The 20,735-nt window shown below is 43.4% G+C and overlaps 1 protein-coding gene across 1 annotated transcript in view; it reads right to left on the bottom strand.

The window, feature by feature from the left end:
- Nucleotides 1-2,955: 2,955 nt before the first annotated feature.
- LOC117370735 (protocadherin-11 X-linked-like) overlaps nt 2,956-20,735 on the bottom strand; it is a 61,463-nt gene continuing 43,683 nt past the window's right edge. Inside the window, exon 2 of the mRNA XM_033966264.2 lies at nt 2,956-3,595. Within this exon, the coding sequence (XP_033822155.1) occupies nt 3,138-3,595 (458 nt within the window). The 3' untranslated portion in view covers nt 2,956-3,137. The remainder of the gene's footprint in view (nt 3,596-20,735) is intronic.

Here is a 20,735-nt window from a genome sequence, read left to right as displayed (position 1 = left end):
AATATAATATGAATGTGTCCAAAACACCCTCTTTCATCCAATCTGGTCAAACTACCGGCTATGACACTGGCACAATAACAATATAAAAGTAGGCAAGGTCAGTGAAGTGTCTTGCTCAAGGACACAACTGAAAGTTCATTCATGGTACTGACTACCATTTGGTCAATGTGTGAATTTCTAAACTGAGTGACTGAGTCACTAAGATGTTTATACATTGCAACATGCACAGTAAGCTAGCACGCAGCAAGCCAGCTAGCATATTGACACCTTTCAAGTGATGTCCCTGGGGGTACGATGCTAATTGTAGGCACTGGTCTGTCTGAAGCTCTATTACTCAAGTTAGACTTTAATCTTTATTTTAACACAATCTGACCATAAGGAACTGACTTAGCTGGAACTACAACAGATGAGCCCTTTGGATTGTTAAACAAGTCCCTCTCAAATAGAATTGTCATAATCACATAGTCACAAGCTAGCTAGCATTAGCCAACAGTGTTTTAATTAGTTACTCTCACTCTTCGTTGAAAGTCAAATACCTAAACAGGACCGTGAATGCTTGTGTTGATCACAGGCTCCAGAAAATGTGTTGTTTAAATCAATTTTGTACTTTTTTTCATGATTTTTCAGACCATCTGCAATGTACCATTAGCAGCATTATCTTGGTACAGCTATTGACATGTTACAAAACTTTAGTTACTTACAGTTTTACTGTTTTACTGTTTAACTTTGAGTTAGGTCTCAGTATGAATGGTCTCAGAATGGTAAATGCGTTAAGGTGCTATATTCATTTGTATATAAAAATTATAATCTTAATCTGGTCCATCATCTTGGATTGTGGTAGATTAATTTTCCATCCCAGCATCAGAAACCAGCTTCCTTTATGTGTCTCTACTCACAACAAATCGACTGCCAAAAACTCTGATGCATCGAAACCCTAGATTTGACCGAAACAGTTCAACAATAAATAGTCTATAGGTAAAAGTTTGGGCAACGTCGGTGAGGCGCCATTTTTCCTGCAAGTTTGGACGGCATTTCAAACAAAAATTAACAAAAACAAAAAACACCAATAAAAAAACAACAACTTAAAATCCTCCTTCGATTGAACTGTACATGCGAAAAAATGGAGTCCGCCGAATCTCTCCAAAATGTTGCCGTCTTGAGTTGATAATAAGTTATATACAGCTTTGTACATTGCAAAAAAAAAAACAAAACAAAAAAAAAGCCAGAAAAACAACAAAAAATCTAGTCCATTTCCCAAAAATGAAAAAAAGAAAAGAAAAAAAAAATCCAGAGAATAGATATGACTACGTTAACTATTTTTTTTATTTTTTTTTTACAATATCTCCTTCAAATATTGGAGAAATAGTCCGTTTGGAAAAGTTTCAAAGTGACATTTTTTTACCTAAAGCAAAGCACATAAAATCTAAATAGTGCCACGGTAGTTTACATTCTTCCAGCAGGGGGAGTAGAGAGCAGTTATAGTCCGCTGCGTCAGTTTGTGGTGAATCTTCTTTTTTTTTTCTTTTTTTTTTTTCACATTTGATTGGTTTTCTAAAAGGATTGGAGAAGCATGGATCTATAAAATGTGGGCAGGATAATATAGGCACAGAGGGGCGGCAGTGAGGGAGGGGGAGACCGGAGACTGCAGAGTTAACTGGTTTAGTCCATCTCAAGTCTGGTTATAATCCTGGTTTAGTCATAAGGCCTGGGTTAATCCTGATTGAGTCCTGGTCTAGTCCTGCTTTCTATATAATCTTGGGATTTGCGTAGCTAGGTTAGGCTATATTCTTGTCTGAGCTTAGTCTATCCCAGTTTAAGATGTTTTTGTTCTGATTTAGTTGTGGATTTATTTACCGGTAGTCCAGATACGGTTTAGACCTGGTTTTGACTTAGTAGAGCCTTGGGGTTGTTGTTGTTGTTCTCATTTAGTAAACCTGATGTGTAATTAAGATTGTTGAAGTGCTATGAAACATAAGCGAGGGATTAGTAATTAAAACATATATTGAATAAATATTAATTAGCAGCTTGGCCTGATCCAAAGCAGGCCTTAGTCATCTGTCAAAAATTGAAAACAAGCTTAAAAAACGTTGCTAACTTATATAAAAATGCTTGAAAATGTCTCATGAACTAGTACGATATTCAGTGGATGAGTTTCTGTTTCTTGGACCAGTTGTTGGCTTTAGACTTGGTTTAGTTGTGTGTTAGTCCCAGTTTGGTCCAGATTTAGTCCTTAGTTAGGGCTTATTTTGAACCACGCCACAACGGGTATTATTTTTGTTTGTTTTTAAAATTTTGTGTGCGCATTGTGAGAAGTTAAACATTTTAATTGTTACTGCTTGCTTAATGTCCAACTGTTAGGACTGTTAAGTACAGCTATGACCAAACAGGGATGCAACACTGACGTGAAATTTTGGAGAGGCTAATCAAATTGTTCCATTTAAAATGCCTTGACAAACCTGCGTTGCGAAAGATTGCTGTCAAATTTCAAAGCACTAACATATAAAAGTGCTTTATAACAGTTATTTCTCATGTTTGCACTAAAATGGAGCAAAGGATCATGGTCTATGTAGTTCCCTCTCTTTTTATTACAACAAAACAGTGCCTTTTACGGTCCTATTCCTGATGTTTTGTTTTTTGTAAAAAAAAAAAATTCCATGTATTTGAGCAAAAATATGTCTTGCACAGTACAGATAAATTGTGTAAGCAGCTAAGATAAGTCCACTGTATACTGTCAAATTATATACTTTTTACAGTCCAAAAAGCATGCTAGATGTTGTTAGAATTACGGCAAAACTACGCTGTGGCCTCTGAAATTTGTAAAAAGCTCTTATAAACTCATCATGGTGAATAATTAGAATGTTCAGAATGCCTAAGATAAGTGAGGAATAACTTTGGATCACTGCAAACTGTTTAAAATGTTTTTAAGACAGTAAGCTGAGATATTTTGGCTGCAGATTCCAAGATTCAGTTCTGTTTTAGCCCAGTCAAAAGTGCTTCAAAACTCTGAGTATGGACTTAAAGTGACACCCAAATGTCCTTGTACACCTCCAGTTCACCCCGCAGTCCCCTGGTCTCTCTGTAGGGGGCGCACTAACACATGTACACTACACTTAGGGCTGATTTTGGCCTTTCTTTCACTACAGATAGATCTCCCTTTTGGCTGCTGTTTGTCCCGCTGCGGTGGAACTTGAGTGGTACTCCTGGCCCGATGGCACGTTGTCCAGTCCACACTCCTTGGCGTTGACCTCTGACCCCGCGCTGGTCGTGTAGGCACTGTTGTAGGGCGTCATAAACCTCATGTTGGCCATCTTCGTTCCCCTCTCGATGGTTGCCGCGGCGCTCCTCTCCTCTTTGGCGGGCTTGGGGCTCCCGTTGGCGACCAGCGTTCCTGCCGACTCAGCGTCCGAGTGGTAAGGCACGAACGTGGAGAGCTTGGGAGCCGTCTTGGGGTTGGGTAAGGTGTGGGAGTGCACCGGGGGTTTGCGGCCGGGCGAGGAGGGCTGACCGGGCATCCAGCACGAGTCCGAGTGGCCGAATTCAGTGCACTCGCGGGTGCAGTTACCGGTCATGGCCACGTCGGGGAGGGGGCGCAAGTCTGGAAAAGAGAAAAGAGAGAAGAGAGGTGAGTGACAGGTTAAAGTGGAGGTAGAAAATGGGATGAGATGGTTGTGCAGCTCGTCCTGCCTTCTTGATAAATAAAATAAAATTATTTACGCATCATGGCACAAAAATATACTATTAAATACATTATCAGCTTTTGTATTTGAACTTTCATTATCAGTGAAGTCTTGACGTCTTGTAATAGTTTAGTTTTAGCACATTTAGTGCTTCACATGAAAGTAAAAAAAAAAAAAAAAAAAAAAAAATCAGATAACATGATACAGAGGAAAGGAAAAAATAAGACACCAAGACATCCTGTCTCACTAGTATTAAATACCAGGGAGAAGAGGTGGGGGTTTTAGTCTAATCTTAAACTGCGTTAAAGACAGAGGATCTGACAGGCAGAGGGTGCTGTTCCATAGTCTGGGTGCTGCCACAGAAAAGTCTCTGTCCTGTTTTCACTCTTCCATCCCTCCATCTCTCCCTCTTTCCTTCTTTCTTTCTTCATCTCTGTCCCTCTCTCCTCTTTCTCTCCATGCACTGATGAAATATTCACAGATAACTTGGTGGTGTACCATAGATATGTTCGAAGTCACACTGCAACATCTCCATGAGGACAAACAAGCAAGACCATCCCCCCGAAAAGTTACATAATGCACCTTTAATTAAGATTTTAAAAAAAATAAGACCAAGAATTTGACTAAACAAAAACTCTGGTAAATGGTCACATTTTTATATGGCGCTTTTCCACCTTCAAGACAAGACACTCAAAGTACTTTACATCAAGGAGCCACTCACCCATTCACACACATTTACAGACATTGGGAACGAGGTGGGTTAAGTGTCTTGCCCAAGGACACAACAGCTGGAATCTCAGTGACAATCTGTGGATCAGTGATGTTTACGCCAAGAGAGGGATTCGAACCGCCAACCCTCAGATAACTGGACAAACACTCTAACAATTGTCCTACTGTCGCCCTAATCATTGTTTTTTGTCACTTCTGCTTACTGCTATCACTTTTCCTGCCTACTCAATACTTCTCCCTTTCTAAATCCCACCCATCCCATCTTCAAATCTCCTTTAGGCACGTGGCGTATTGCATTGTTTGAAATTGGTAGAGTCTAGAATCCAGAGGAGGACTTAATGTCACGCCTTGACCTTTCTCATGCTAAAACGATGCTTTTAAATGCACGCTCTGCTGCGACGTGCCGCCAATATGGCCGCCAAAGAGAGCAAAGTTATACACGTGATTAGCCACACTTCAAATACACTGCAAGAGATAGGTATTTTACATATGGTGGAAAACTATTGAAGAATTGCATTGTGGGAGTCATACATAATGCATTGGCTGGAGTTTGAAAAGAAAGGGATGATGCAAAGAGGAGTCTAACCTGCAACTTTTTTACTCAGGGGAGGAGACAGGATAACCACTCTGCCGCTGCGGTATTTTGAGTTTGACAGGCGGTATGTCCATTCGCTCTTGCCGTAGTCCCTTCGTTAGGGCAGGGCAGATTAGACCAGTTCTGTGTCAATCTTTATTCGGTTTTTAACATCTCATTACAGCGGCACGAATTCAATTAGGACGCAATTAATTAAAATACACAGGGCCAAGGAAACGAGGACGGAGGAGACACGGGAGGGAGCGAGGAGGGAGGGGACGTAGGGTACAGGGAAGGAGGGAGGAGACATGAGAGGGAGCGAGGAGAGAGGGGACGTAGGGTACGGGGAAGGAGGGAGGAGACATGAGAGGGAGCGAGGAGAGAGGGGACATAAGGTACAAGGAAAGAGGAAGGAGACATTGGGAATAAGGAAGGACAGGAGACAGACAAGAGAGCAAGGAAGAAGGAGATATAGGGAACAAGGAAGGAGGGAGGAGACAAGGAAGCGAGGGGGTAGGTCACGTGGGGGCCAAGGAAGGAGGGAGGAGATATGCAAGGGAGCAAGGAAGGAGACATGGGATACAAGGAAGGAGAGAGGAGACATGGGGAGCAATAAAGGAGGAGACAGAACAGGGAACTCTCCTCTCTCCTTGCTCCATTTTATATCTCTCCATTTCCCCCCTCTTCTCTCCCTTTATCCCTCCTATTTTGCTCTCTTAATGATCTCTCGCTCTCCCACCTCCCTCTCTTTTATTCTCATCTCCCCCTCTGCCTCTCCATCTCTACCTAGCTCCTCGCTCTCCTCACACTCCTCCTTTTTCTCTCTCATCCTCGCTCTCCCAACTTCCTTCTCCTCCTTTCTTCATTTCCTCTAGTCTCTACTCTTTCCCTTCCTTTACTTTCCCTCCTCCCTCTCTCTCCTCTTCCCTCATCCCTCCTCCCGAACTCCTCCCACTCCTTCTCCCCTCCACCTCCGCTCTCTTTTTCTTCTCCTCCTCGCCCTCTCTGTACCCCTCATCCATTTCTCCACCGAGCAAATATTCATAGAGCATTTCAGTGATTGTGGTGGATTCTCCTTCGCTCCTTCCATTCTTTGTCTCTCATCCTCCCTTCCTTCTCGCCTCCCCTTTCCTCTCATCCTCCTCATTTAGTCATCCCTCCTCTTCTCCCTCTTCCTCTCTTTCTCTCTCCCTCACTCATCCCTCTCTCCTCTAGTCAAATATTCATGGGGTATTTCAGTGATTGTGCTGGACCCTCCTCCTCTCCTCCCCCTTCCTGATCCCTCTCCGTCCTCTCCTCCTCCTCTCCCTTCCTCACTCTCCCTCTCCCTCTCTCCCTCCATCATCCCTCTCTCCTCTGGTCAAATATTCATAGAGCATTTCAGTGATTGTGGTGGATTCTCCTTCGCTCCTTCCATTCTTTGTCTCTCATCCTCCCTTCCTTCTCGCCTCCCCTTTCCTCTCATCCTCCTCATTTAGTCATCCCTCCTCTTCTCCCTCTTCCTCTCTTTCTCTCTCCCTCACTCATCCCTCTCTCCTCTAGTCAAATATTCATGGGGTATTTCAGTGATTGTGCTGGACCCTCCTCCTCTCCTCCCCCTTCCTGATCCCTCTCCGTCCTCTCCTCCTCCTCTCCCTTCCTCACTCTCCCTCTCCCTCTCTCCCTCCATCATCCCTCTCTCCTCTGGTCAAATATTCATGGGGTGTTTCAGTGATTGTGGTGGACTTGGCCCGGGGCGATCCTCACATTGACTTTTTCTCGTGGTCGAACCAAAACAAAACGTTACAAATGCGCTCTTTGGATGTGCGGAGAGAGAGAGGAGAGGAAGACAGGAGGAGAGGAGGAGTAGAAGGAATAAAAGATATAAAATAAAATAAAAAGTTAATTATGGATGAGGTTTGAAGGGGAGAAGAAGAATTTTGATTGGACGAAAAGGAGGAAGTGTGGAAGCCAAGTCAATGGAGAAATGGTGTAAATAATGCAAAAACAGGATTATACAAGGACGCTAGGACTAAACCAGGACTAAACCAGGACTAAGGAAGGACTAAACCAAGACTAAACTAGGACTAAACCAGAACTTAACTAGAACTAAACCAGGACTAAACTAGGACTAAACCAGGACTAAACTGTGACTAAACCAGGACTAAACTAGGACTAAATCAGGACTAAACCAGGACTAAGGGAGAACTAAACCAGGACTAAACCAGGAATTAACCAGTACTAAGCCAGAACTAAACTAGAACTAAACCAGGACTAAACTAGTACTAAACCAGGACTAAACTGGGACTAAACCAGAACTAAACTAGAACTAAGCAAGGACTAAACCAGGACTAAACCAGGATTAAACCAGGACTAAATCAGGACTAAATCAGGACTAAACCAGGACTAAACCAGAACTAAACCAGGACTAAGGCAGGGTTGAACCAGAACTAAACCAGAACCAGGACTAAGGCAGGTTTGAACCAGGACCAAGGCAGGACTAAACCAGAACTAAACCAGCACTAAACCTGGTCTAATCCAGTCCTACAGCTTGCGTTCTAATTGCACTTAAACATGGCATTTCTTTATCTAAACTGGCATATCTTCATTGAAAATTGTCTTTGCATCAAAACCACTGTATCTCAAAGAGTTGTCAGGAAGTAGCCCACCCCCTCCCAATGCCGTAAACAGAAATAACATCAGACATTAGACCGAGGCGAGGAGAAGAAAGGGTCCGACAACAGGAGCAAATTAATGTCACTCACTCAGATATTTATAGTCCAGAACCAAAGAACGTTACTGAAAGCACTTTAGAAAAAACAGTTTACTGACTCAAACCCAGGCCCAACCGTGAAAAAAATCAGGTCTAGACCATATAGAGGGCTGTTTGGACCGGTTCACTTTGGAGCAGATCGATGGTCCTAAAGTGTCTCCACTGTCTTAAGTGAACTGTTCCGGCCCGTTTCAACTCTGAGGGGTATTATAGGCTCAGAAGTAAAGGAACGAAGAAAGAAGAAGGAAACGAGATGATTCAAGACGGTGAGAAGACGACCCCTGAACTCACAACTCAGCTGGCAGCACAGGTTCAGATGCAATTGTAGTAACTTTTTAAAACAAGAGCACGAGGTACACGCAGGTTTAAATCAGTCCTACATCAGGATTGAAACCAGCTCTAAACCAAGTCTGAACTAGGTCTAAAGTAGGTTTCATTAGCCCCATTAATAATCCTGTCAGAGAGTCCTCACAGAGATGTCTAAACCCGCATGCTCACACACACACGCACAGACACACACACGCACACGTACACGCATGCACACATACGCACACACACGCACACACACGCAAGCACACACACACACGAGCCTCAGGAGGAGCGCAAAAGTGAAACGGAAAAATTCTATTAAGTGACAAAAGTGAATACATTTACTCCAGCGAGAGAGGGAGAGAGAGAGAGAGAGAAAGAGAGAGAGAAGGCTGCGCAGAGGAGAGGGAGGTGGGGGAGAGAGGGCCCGGGGCGAGAGACTTTCCCACGATGCATGAGGAGCGTGTGTGTGTGTGCGTGTGTGTGTGTGTGTGTGGTTATTAAATGAGGAGAGTGAGGGATGCTATTGGAGCAGATGGTAAAATGAATTTCTAAGGAGAGTACTCAAAAACTCCACTCAGAGAGATCAGGAGTCTAACCCACAACCTCCTCACTGAGATAAGGATAACCACTCTGCCACACTAACACAGTAACACAATACTATTACTACTACTCCTAATATTACCAACCCAAATGAGGATCGATTCCCGCTCGGGCCATGTTCTGTCGTGTGTGGTGTGTGAGTGGTTGTGGTTGGCAGCCTCAGTTCTGTCAGTTTTCCCCACGAGTCTGGCATTACTATAATAATAATAATAATAATGATGATAATTACAAATACTACAAATACTAGTACTTCTCCTCATGCTCCTGACTGACATGTGCAGTAATCCCTCCTGTCATGTAAAAGCGTTTCTTGCTGGGTTGGTTCTGTTGTGAGATGACAGACTTCTGTAAACAAACTTGTCATACAAGATTCCCACGAGACTCTCTCCTCTCTCTCCCTCCCTCTCTCCCCTCTCACGCTGTCCCTCTTGCCCCCTCTCTCCTCTCTACCCTCTTCCTCTCTCTCTTCTCCCTCTCTCTCCTTCGCTCTCCTCTCCCTCTCTCCTCTCTACCCTCTCACTCACTCTCTCTCCTCTCACTCTCTCCTCTGTACCCTCTCACTCACTCTCTCTCCTCTCCCGTCTCAACCCTCTATCCTCTCTGCCCTCTCCCTTTCTCTCTTCTCCCTCTCTCTCCCTCTCCCTCTCTTCTCCCTCCTCTTTCTCTCTTTCTTCTCCCTCTCTCCTCTCTACCTGCTCCCTCTCTCCTCTCTACTGTCTCTTCTCTCTACCCTCTCCCTCCCTCTTCTCCCTCTTCCTCTCACTCCTCCTCCTCTCTACCCTCTCTCTTCTGCCACTTTCTCTTCTCCCTCCCTTATCTCTCTCCTCTCCTTCTCTCCTCTCTACCCTTTCCATCTCTCTCTTCTCCCTCCTTCCTCTCGCTCCTCTCCTTGTTTCTCCTCTCCCTCTCTCCCCTCTCACCCTCTCTTCTCTTTCTCCTCTCCCTCTTCCTCTGCTCACCCTCTTTCTTCTCCACTTTTCCTCATCTTTCTCTTCTTTTTCCTCTATCACCCCCTCTTATCTCTCCTCATTCTCGTTTCCCTTCTCCCTCTGTTCTTTTTGTTCTCTGTATCCCTCTCTTTCTCTTCCCCCCTCCCCACTCTCTCCCTTCTCTCCCCTTGTTCTCCCCTCTCTCAGCCCCCACCTTTTCTCCCTCTCTCCCCACATTTTTCTCTTTTTTCTCATCCCCTCTCTCTCCTCTAACTTCCCTATTTCTCCTTTTCTCACCCCCTCTCTGTCTCCCCTATCTTATCCCCCTCTCCTTCCCTCACCTGTCTCCCCTCTGTTCTTTCTTTCATCTCCTGCTCACTTCATTATCAGTCTTCCTCCTCTCCATCCCTCGCTCCATCCCTCCCTCTCTCTTCATCCTCAGATTCATCACACAAAACTGACAAAATCCCCCAGATCCTGGTCCAAGTCCTGGCCCTGGGCTAAACCCGGTCTACACAACGCTCCCATGTAAACATACACAAAGGTGCACACAAAGAGGGGTCAAAGGTCACCAGGAGCCCGGAGCAACAGAGCGCCCTGACAGGAGGAGCTCGGGAGGGCAGTGGGAGTAATGACAGGAGGAGCAGCACAAGGCAGTGCAGTGACAGGAAGAGAAGTGAGGGGAGCAGGGGAGGGCATCTGGAGCACTTACAGCAGGGGCCTCAAACTTGTGGCCCAGGGGCGAATTGTGTCCCGCGAGAGGATATTTTATGGTCCGCAGGACAATATGAAAGTTTAATGTGGCATTACCATGTTGCGTCACGCTGTGTACTTCTGTTGCAAAAGATTCAACAAATAACGATGTGTATCTATAAAATTCCACAAGAATTGGCATATTTCCTCAAGTATGTTGAAAACAGCGATGACGTTTGAGAAGATTTTAGCAAAGCTTTTTTGGTGGAATACCTGATAAGCCCAGCCTCACCCAAACTCTGCCCCTGTAGCCCTCAGATAATTTGAGCTAAAGACCCCTGACTTAGAGGAAAGAGCAGGGGAGGGCATCTGGAGTAGTGAGAAGAGCAATGAGAGGAGGAGGGACTAAACCAGGGACTAAACCAGGAACTAAACCACGGACTAAACCGGGGACTAAACCAGGAACTAAACCAGGAACTAAACCACGGACTAAACCAGGGACTAAATCAGGGACTAAACCAGGGACTAAACCAGGGAATAAACCAGGGACTAAACCGGGGACTAAACCAGGAAATAAACCAGGGACAAAACCACGGACTAAACCGGGAACTAAACCGGGGACTAAACCAGGGACTAAACCAGGGAATAAACCAGGGACTAAACCAGGAACTGAACCAGGGACTAAACTAGGGACTAAACCAGGAACTAAACCGGGGACTAAACCAGGAAATAAACCAGGGACAAAACCACGGACTAAACCGGGAACTAAACCGGGGACTAAACCAGGGACTAAACCAGGGAATAAACCAGGGACTAAACCAGGAACTGAACCAGGGACTAAACTAGGGACTAAACCAGGAACTAAACCAGGGACTAAACCAGGAACTAAACCAAGGACTAAACCGGGGACTAAACCAGGGACTAAACCAGGGACTAAACCAGGAACTAAACCAGGAACTAAACCACGGACTAAACCACGGACTAAACCAGGGACTAAACCGGGGACTAAACCGGGGACTAAACCAGGAAATAAACAAGAAACTAAACCACGGACAAAACCACGGACTAAACCGGGAACTAAACCGGGGACTAAACCAGGGACTAAACCAGGGAATAAACCAGGGACTAAACCAGGAACTGAACCAGGGACTAAACTAGGGACTAAACCAGGAACTAAACCAGGGACTAAACCAGGAAATAAACCAGGGACAAAACCACGGACTAAACCGGGAACTAAACCGGGGACTAAACCAGGGACTAAACCAGGGAATAAACCAGGGACTAAACCAGGAACTGAACCAGGGACTAAACTAGGGACTAAACCAGGAACTAAACCAGGGACTAAACCAGGAACTAAACCAAGGACTAAACCGGGGACTAAACCAGGGACTAAACCAGGGACTAAACCAGGAACTAAACCAGGAACTAAACCACGGACTAAACCACGGACTAAACCAGGGACTAAACCGGGGACTAAACCGGGGACTAAACCAGGAAATAAACAAGAAACTAAACCACGGACAAAACCACGGACTAAACCGGGAACTAAACTGGGGACTAAACCAGGGACTAAACCAGGGAATAAACCAGGAACTAAACCGGGGACTAAACCAGGAACTAAACCAGGAACTAAACCAGGGACTAAACCAGGAACTGTAAAAGGGACTAAACTAGGGACTAAACCAAGGACTAAACCAGGAACTGAACCGGGGACTAAACCAGGGACTAAACCAGGAACTAAACCGGGAACTAAACCGGGGACTAAACCAGGAACTAAACCAGGGACTAAACCAAGGACTAAACCAGGAACTGAACCAGGAACTAAACCGGGGACTAAACCAGGAACTAAACCAGGGACTAAACCAGGGACTAAACCAAGGGCTAAACCAGGAACTGAACCAGGGACTAAACCAGGGACTAAACCAGGGACTAAACCAGGGACTAAACCAGGGACTAAACCATGGACTAAACCAGGGACTAAACCAGGGACTAAACCAGGGACTAAACCAGAGACTAAACCAGGAACTGAACCAGGAAGTAAACCAAGAACTAAACCAGGAACTAAACCAGGAACTAAATCAAGTTTAAACCAAGACTGAACCAGTGAGAAATCAAGACTAAACCAGGAACTAAACCAAGGACTAAACCAGGAACTGAACCAGGAACTAAACCGGGGACTAAACCAGGAACTAAACCAGGGACTAAACCAGGGACTAAACCAAGGGCTAAACCAGGAACTGAACCAGGGACTAAACCAGGGACTAAACCAGGGACTAAACCAGGGACTAAACCAGGGACTAAACCATGGACTAAACCAGGGACTAAACCAGGGACTAAACCAAGGACTAAACCAGGAACTGAACCAGGGACTAAACCAGGGACTAAACCAAGCACTAAATCACGGACTAAACCAGGGACTAAACCAGAGACTAAACCAGGAACTGAACCAGGAAGTAAACCAAGAACTAAACCAGGAACTAAACCAGGAACTAAATCAAGTTTAAACCAAGACTGAACCAGTGAGAAATCAAGACTAAACCAGGAACTAAACCAAGGACTAAACCAGGGACTAAACCAGGAATAAACCAAGGACTAAACCAGGGACTAAACCAGGAACGAAACCAGGAACGAAACCAGGAACGAAACCACGGACTAAACCACAGACTAAACCACGGACTAAACCAGGAGCTAAACCAAGGACTAAACCAGGGATTAAACCAGGGACTAAACCAGGGACTAAACTAGGGACTAAACCAGGAACTAAACCAAGGATTAAACCAGGGACTAATCCAGGGACTAAACCAGGGACTAAACCAGGGACTAAACCAGAGACTAAACCAGGAACTAAACCAGGGACTAAACCAGGAACTAAACCAGGGACTAAACCAGGAACTGAACCACGGACTAAACCATGGACTAAACCAGGGACTAAACCACGGACTAAACCAGGGACTAAACCAGGAACTAAACCAAGTACTAAACCAGGGACTAAACCAGGAACTAAACCACGGACTAAACCAGGACTAAACCAGAAATAAACCAAAGACTAAATCAGGACTAAACCTGGACTAAACCGGAAAAAAACCAAAGACTAAACCGAAGACTAAACCAGGACTAAAACAGCACTAAACCAGAAATAAACCTAGACTAAACCCGTACTAAACCTGGACTCTAGCAGGGCCTTAGATCACAGACATTACACAGTTTCTCAGTGTCTGCATGAGCTCTTTCTTTACAGATGGCTCCAGTAACTCATTAAGTCACATAAATGAAAGTGTCTGTAATTGTGCGGTGCGACTGATGAGTCTGCCTTTTCCATGGTTTTCTGAAGGTCATTGAACGCCTCCTTTCACACGCTGCCTTCACGGTAAATGTGTAAATGTGCATGTCCAAAGAGTGTGGAGGTGACTCTAATGGCTACGATTCATTTTAAGTCAGCCAATTACAGAGCAGAGCCAGAGGAGGACTAAAAGAGGACTAAAGTAGGACTTTAGTTTAGTCCTACTTTAGTCCTGTAAACCAGGGCTAAACCAGGACTAAAACAGAACTAAAACAATAGCAAAACGGGTCTAAACCAGGACTGAAAAAAAGATTTACCTAGGGCTAAACCAGGAAAAAAACAGGACTAAAACAAGACTAAATCAGGGCCAAACCAGGTACAAACTAGAACTAAACCAGGACTAAAACAGGACCAAATAGGATTTAAAAAGGACTTAATCAAGTCCAATCCAGGAATAAACCAGAACTGAACCAGGGCTGAACCAGGGCTAAACAAGGAGTAAACCATGAGTAAAACAGGAATAAACATGACTAAATCCGGATTAAACCAGGTCTAAACCAGGACTAAATAAGTAACAAATGGTACAGAGGCGGGGCAGTGGATATAGTAAATATATGGAAGACGCAGAGAAGAGGGGCAGAGGATGCAGAGGAGAGGTTCAAATGGACCAGAGGGTTGAAATTCTCCTTGTTTTCCGTATTTCCTTGCTAACCCTGAACTGTAGTATAGCTGTCTCCTGTTAGCCACGTTAGCGCCTGATCTGTGTCGACGCGTGGCTTGTACCTGCAGTTGGCGTGTCACTTCCTGTTTGGCACTGCACAGCTGGCCGTGTCACTTCCTTTTTGGCCTTATGTGGGCGCTAATAGAGCCCTCAGTATCTCTCACACACATATGCTGGGTTCCCAGGTCTAGTGGGGACATCACAGCAGACTTAGTTGTAAAAGTGAATGTGTTCATTACTTCATTTTCACAGAAGCAAAATCTCCATTAAAATGTATATAGGCTTAGATTATTAGTGTTTGTTTGTGAATAACTCAAAATATTTGCTCTGACTTTTGAGATATATTAAAATTATGTTAATTCTAATATTAAAGTCCAATTAATATAACTCTGTCTTTAAAATTCTAATTTTTAGTTTTATTATTTCATATTTCATTACAAATATTTATTTATTTATTTTTTATTTATTTATAAATATATGCACTTTAGTGATAGGTTGACCAGGTCCCCACTTCTCCCTGTAAATACTCACACACACACATTCTGGTTTCCCTTCATCATGGGGACCCTACATTGACTTACATTTATTCCTGGAGACTGATCCTAACCTTAACCATGGTCCCCACACGTCTATGCAAATGCCAACACAAACCTACAGCACAGGGGCAGATGTAGGCTCACACACACACACACACACACACACACTTCAGTCTGAGCGTTACCACACATCCCTGTAAACACACACACCTCTTCGGTTTGAGCGGTCCTCACACGTCCCTGTAAACGTGCACACACATACCTCTTCGGTCTGAGCAGTCCCCACACGTCCCTGTAAACACACACACACACCTCGAGCACTGGGCAGATGTTGGGCTCCTCAGATATGGAAATGGAAGTGTCCTGTTGTCGTCCTCGTGCATTTAAATAAGAGACTTCATTAAACACAGTGTAATGGACCGTCATGTTTAGTGTTCTTATGTGACGTCTGACGGTCTGCTCTAGACGGGACAGGGATTTATCCTGGTTTAGTTTATTTTCTATTCCCCCTTTAACAGGAATAATGGAGGGTCCTATCATTTTAACCTCATAGGTTCATTGTTGAACTTAAGGCCACACACTGCAGGTTAAATATAGAGACATCAACATGAACCTCCTCCTGTAGTTCACTCACATAAATGTAAGAAAAAAAAAATATTACAAGTCTTTCATCATGTGATGTTTTCATATAAAATTAAGGCATTTTATGTGTAAAAATGCCCAAAATTGACAATTTTTGGGACACAGGTTTCAACTTTATGCTTATTTTTGTTGTCATATAGATACTAAAATGAGGGGATTTTTCATATCTTATTCAGGATCTGAATAAGCTAAAAATTTTAACCTGAATAAGTCAGACTTTCATCAAAGTACCAGAAGTAAAGTTGTAAAGTTCAGCGTGTGTAGTGGTGATCCTTATGTCTCTATGGAGGGAAAATGCATTTGGAGAAAATGGCCTTTGAAGTTACAGTGTCCCATTTAACTCTATGCTAAAATTAAGTATTTGTCATCATTTCATTTCATTTATCAAGTTATTGCATTGCCTGGAATGTTCCACAGTAAGGCATTAAACTGAGTGTTCTTGTTGTTTTACCAAACTACTGGTAGCAGGCTCGATCTGACCCGTAACTTATTTGTTTGTCATGTTTTTATCTGTGTCAGTATGGAGAGCAGGATTACTGTTTGCACCATTCTGTGTTTTCTGTTGTGTTAGACATGTTTTCACTTTAGCCTAATTAGCACATACTTTGTTGCTAAGATGTAACAACAGAATAAGAAAGTACTACTAATACTACTATTACTTCTACTACTATTTCTACCACTTTACAAAGACTGCTAGTTTTGACCCACTTCTCCCCGTTCTTTCCGATTTGAAGATGTTGATTTTAAAATTGAACATAACCCAAATGTGACTCACACAAGCACGCCGCGCTGTGATTGGTGGAGTTCCCCTCTCTCACTGCCGACGCTCAGATGAATTTTACATCAGATGCCACGTATTCTTCTTAAAGCTGTGGCCCATGCATTTTACATCAGCTCCTCATTGGCTCTCATTAGCTTCATACAACAAACTACTATACATGACAATGTGTAGCATGACAAAGAAAGTTCTGCTTCAGTTCTGGGATAGTCCTGAAAATGGAAAATTAGGAATTGAGAAATTAGGCAGGTTCCAATCCAGCCCTAAACCAGGACTAAATCAGGATAATGGAAACACTAGACGAGACTAAACCAGGTCTAAACCAAGACTAAATCAGAATAATGGAAACACTAGACAAGACTAAACCAGAACTAAACCAGGACTAAACCAGGACTAAACCAGGACTAAAACAGAATAATGGAAACACTAGACAAGACTAAACCAGAACTAAACCAGAACTCAACCAGGACTAAACCAGGACTAAACTGTGACTAAACCAGGACTAAATCAGAATAATGGAAACACTAGACAAGACTAAACCAGGTCTAAGTCATGACTAAACCAGGACTAAACCAGGACTAAACCAGAACTAAACCAGGACTAAACCAGGACTAAACCGGGACTAAACCAGGACAGGTCTTGTCTAGTGTTTTCATTATTCTGTTTTAGTCCTGGTTTAGTCTTGACTTAGACCTGGTTTAGTCTTGTCTAGTGTTTCCATTATTCTGATTTAGTCCTGGTTTAGTCCTGGTTTAGTCCTGGTTTAGTTCTGGTTTAGTCTTGTCTAGTGTTTCCATTATTCTGTTTTAGTCCTGGTTTAGTCCTGGTTTAGTCCTGGTTTAGTTCTGGTTTAGTCCTGGTTTAGTCCTGGTTTAGTCCTGGTTTAGTCATGACTTAGACCTGGTTTAGTCTTGTCTAGTGTTTCCATTATTCTGATTTAGTCCTGGTTTAGTCCCAGTTTAGTCCTGGTTTAGTCCCAGTTTAGTCCTGGTTTAGTCTTGGTTTAGACCTGACTTAGTCTTGTCTAGTGTTTTCATTATTCTAAGTCAGGTCTAAACCAAGACTAAACCAGGACTAAACTGGGACTAAACCAGGACTAAATCAGAATAATGGAACCACTAGACAAGACTAAACCAGGTCTAAACCAAGACTAAACTGGGTCTAAACCAGGAATTATCCAGGAATGAGACCTTGAATTGTGTATTATAGTTCCTAAACCGCGACTAAAGAAAAAAAAAAAAAACAACAGGATTAAACCAGGTCTGAACCAGGTCTTAAACTCTATCCAAATTTGAAATATGAATATGGTTGAATATGGCTGAATGTGGTGGAGGTGGGTGGATGTAGCCTCCTCCACTGCTCAGCCTCTGTCTTTCTCTTTGCTGCATTTTTGCTCTTATCACTTTTTATTTTATTTATTTATTTTTTGTTTCTTTGTGAAAATCTAAATAAATCTGAGCTGTGGCCTGGATTGAGACGAGTTCCAAGGAACATTCTGCCAAAGTCTGAACACATTCAATTCAACCATGAGGAGGCGAAACAGGAAGAATGCTTAAATGTTCCAAAACAGAAATCTGGATCAGACCTGGTTCAGTTCTGGTTTAGTCCTGGTTCAGTTCTGGTGTAGACCAAGTTTAGGTTAGATGTAGATTGTGAATTGGTTTGGCAAATGTCATTTTTTTATAATGTTGTGTTATGGGTTTGGACTAAGTGCACGAGAGGTTAGAGTTAGTACGTTTGTCCACCAATCCAAAGGTTGGTGGTTCAAATCCTGCTCTCGACAAAAATGTGACAATGTTACAATTTAATTAAAACATAGGTAACATAGTCATATTTCATTTTCACTAAAACATTACCTAGATTTGTCTTCTTTTTTTTTTTTTGTAATTCTGGTTAAGCAGATGTGACATATACTGTAGGTCTTGTACGTAGAGGAAATTCCACCTCTGTTACCGAGCAGCCATAATGTTTACAAGAGTCTAAATTGCGCAATAGTTATGATTAGACAAATAAAATGAACAATACCATTATTTTTTATTGGTTTCCCTGTAAAATTCCACCATATGGCATTAAAGACTGTACTTTTTGGTGGCGGATTTGCAACCTGCCATATCGTATTGTTTTTTTGTTTTTCTTTTTTTAAATCCTGGTTCTTAGTCCTGGTTTAGTCCTGGTTCAGTCCTGGTTTGTTCCTGCTTTAGTTCTGGTTCAGTCCAGCTTTAGTTATGTTATAGTCCTGGTTCAGTCCCTGTTTAGTCCTGGTTCAGTCCTGGTTCAGTCCTGGTTTAGTCCTGGTTCAGCCCTGGTTTAGTCTAGCTTTAGTCCTGGTTCAGTCCTGGTTCAGTCCTGCTTTAGTCCTGGTTTAGCCCTGGTTCTGTCCTGCTTTAGTCCTGGTTCAGTCCTGGTTCAGTCCTGCTTTAGTCCTGGTTCAGTCCTGGTTCAGTCCTGCTTTAGTCCTGGTTTAGCCCTGGTTCTGTCCTGCTTTAGTCCTGGTTCAGTCCTGGTTCAGTTCTGGTTCAGTCCTGCTTTAGTCCTGGTTTAGCCCTGGTTATGTCCTGCTTTAGTCCTGGTTCAGTCCTGGTTCAGTCCTGCTTTAGTCCTGGTTTAGCCCTGGTTCTGTCCTGCTTTAGTCCTGGTTTAGCCCTGGTTCAGTCCTGGTTCAGTTTTGGTTCAGTCCTGGTTCAGTCCTGGTTCAGTTTTGGTTCAGTCCTGCTTTAGTCCTGGTTCAGTTCTGGTTCTGTCCTGCTTTAGTCGTGGTTCAGTTCTGGTTCAGTCCTGCTTTAGTCCTGGTTTAGCCCTGGTTCAGTCCTGGTTCAGTTTTGGTTCAGTCCTGCTTTAGTCCTGGTTTAGCCCTGGTTCAGTCCTGGTTCAGTTCTGGTTCTGTCCTGCTTTAGTCCTGGTTCAGTTTTGGTTCAGTCCTGCTTTAGTCCTGGTTCAGTTCTGGTTCAGTCTTACTTCATACTGTTCTCATGTTGGTGTTTTAATGTATGATGCAAAAAAGTCTATGTGTTCTGCTGAACACAACTCACCCTCCCAGGGAAACAGAGAAGAGAGAAATGTTTAAATTATGAATCACAGAATGGAGAATATTCAACTTTCATATGAGAATTATGTTTCCAAACCAGAGGAGACTTGGGGAAGTGGGACAAGAAGAGAGGGGCGGCCATATTGGATTGTATTTTTTAAATATTTAGTTACATATTTGCTAAATAAGTAAAGTTTTAAAAGATAAGAAGAGTTCATTTTAATATCAGGGGTGTAACCCACAACCTCTGGAGACATGATAACCACCAGAGGAACACAGGGAGAACATGCACACTCCACTCTGGTTTGGCATTTAAGTCTGGATTTAGTCCTGTGTAGACCTTGTTCAGTCCTGGTTTAATCCTGGTTCAATCCTGCCTTAGACTTGCTTCAGACGTTGTTTAGACCTGCTTTAGATGTGGTTTAGACCTGGTTTAGACCTGCTTTAGACCTGCTTTAGACCTGCTTTAGACCTGCTTTAGATGTGGTTTAGACCTGGTTCAGACCTGCTTTAGACCTGCTTTAGATGTGGTTTAGACCTGGTTCAGACCTGCTTTAGACCTGCTTTAGATGTGGTTTAGACCTGGTTCAGACCTGCTTTAGACCTGCTTTAGACCTGGTTCAGACCTGCTTTAGACCTGCTTTAGATCTGCTTTAGATGTGGTTTAGACCTGGTTCAGACCTGCTTTAGACCTGCTTTAGACCTGGTTCAGACCTGCTTTAGACCTGCTTTAGACCTGGTTCAGACCTGCTTTAGACCTGCTTTAGATGTGGTTTAGACCTGGTTTAGACCTGGTTTAGACCTGCTTTAGACCTGCTTTAGACCTGGTTCAGACCTCCTTTAGACCTCCTTTAGACCTGCTTTAGACCTGCTTTAGACCTGGTTCAGACCTGGTTCAGTCCTTGTTTAGTCTTTGTTCAGACTCGCTTTAGTCTTCACACTCTTTGATTCTGCCGTTGTCCATAAAACACCTCAGAGCAACTGGACCATCTGAGACCATTCTGTGTAGAGTTTGTCTCTTCACCCTCCCTGTGAAACATCAATGTCTACTCTTACACCTCAGTCTCTGTTCTCATCCTAGTTTCGAACTGGTTTATTCCGGGTTTAGGTCCAAAGGTAAGATGTTGTACAGTTTCTCTACAGCCTCTTGCAGTAGAAGACATTAGACGCTGGTGGTCCTTATGTGAACAGTCATATGGCCCTGTAGTCACTGAGGTGTGTCCACTGACCTGAGGAGCAGTCGGGAAGAATAAACGCTTTACATCAAACTGCTCCAACAAGCGATGACTAGTGAGGTGAGAGAGCACATCTGTGAAGGGGGGGTGGGGGTATCTATGGAGTCTGTAAGATGAAAGATCTGAGGAGGGTATGTACAGTACGGACTATAGGCTATACATGTGTTAACGGTGTGGCATTGAGTTTCATTTGAGTCACATCTCTCCACAGATCTGAACCGTAACTTCATGTCAACTGTTTGTCTTTATCAT

The sequence above is a fragment of the Periophthalmus magnuspinnatus genome, chromosome 5, assembly GCF_009829125.3.
Source record: "Periophthalmus magnuspinnatus isolate fPerMag1 chromosome 5, fPerMag1.2.pri, whole genome shotgun sequence".
NCBI lineage: Eukaryota > Metazoa > Chordata > Actinopteri > Gobiiformes > Gobiidae > Periophthalmus > Periophthalmus magnuspinnatus.
This window is presented reverse-complemented; position numbering and strand designations above follow the sequence as displayed.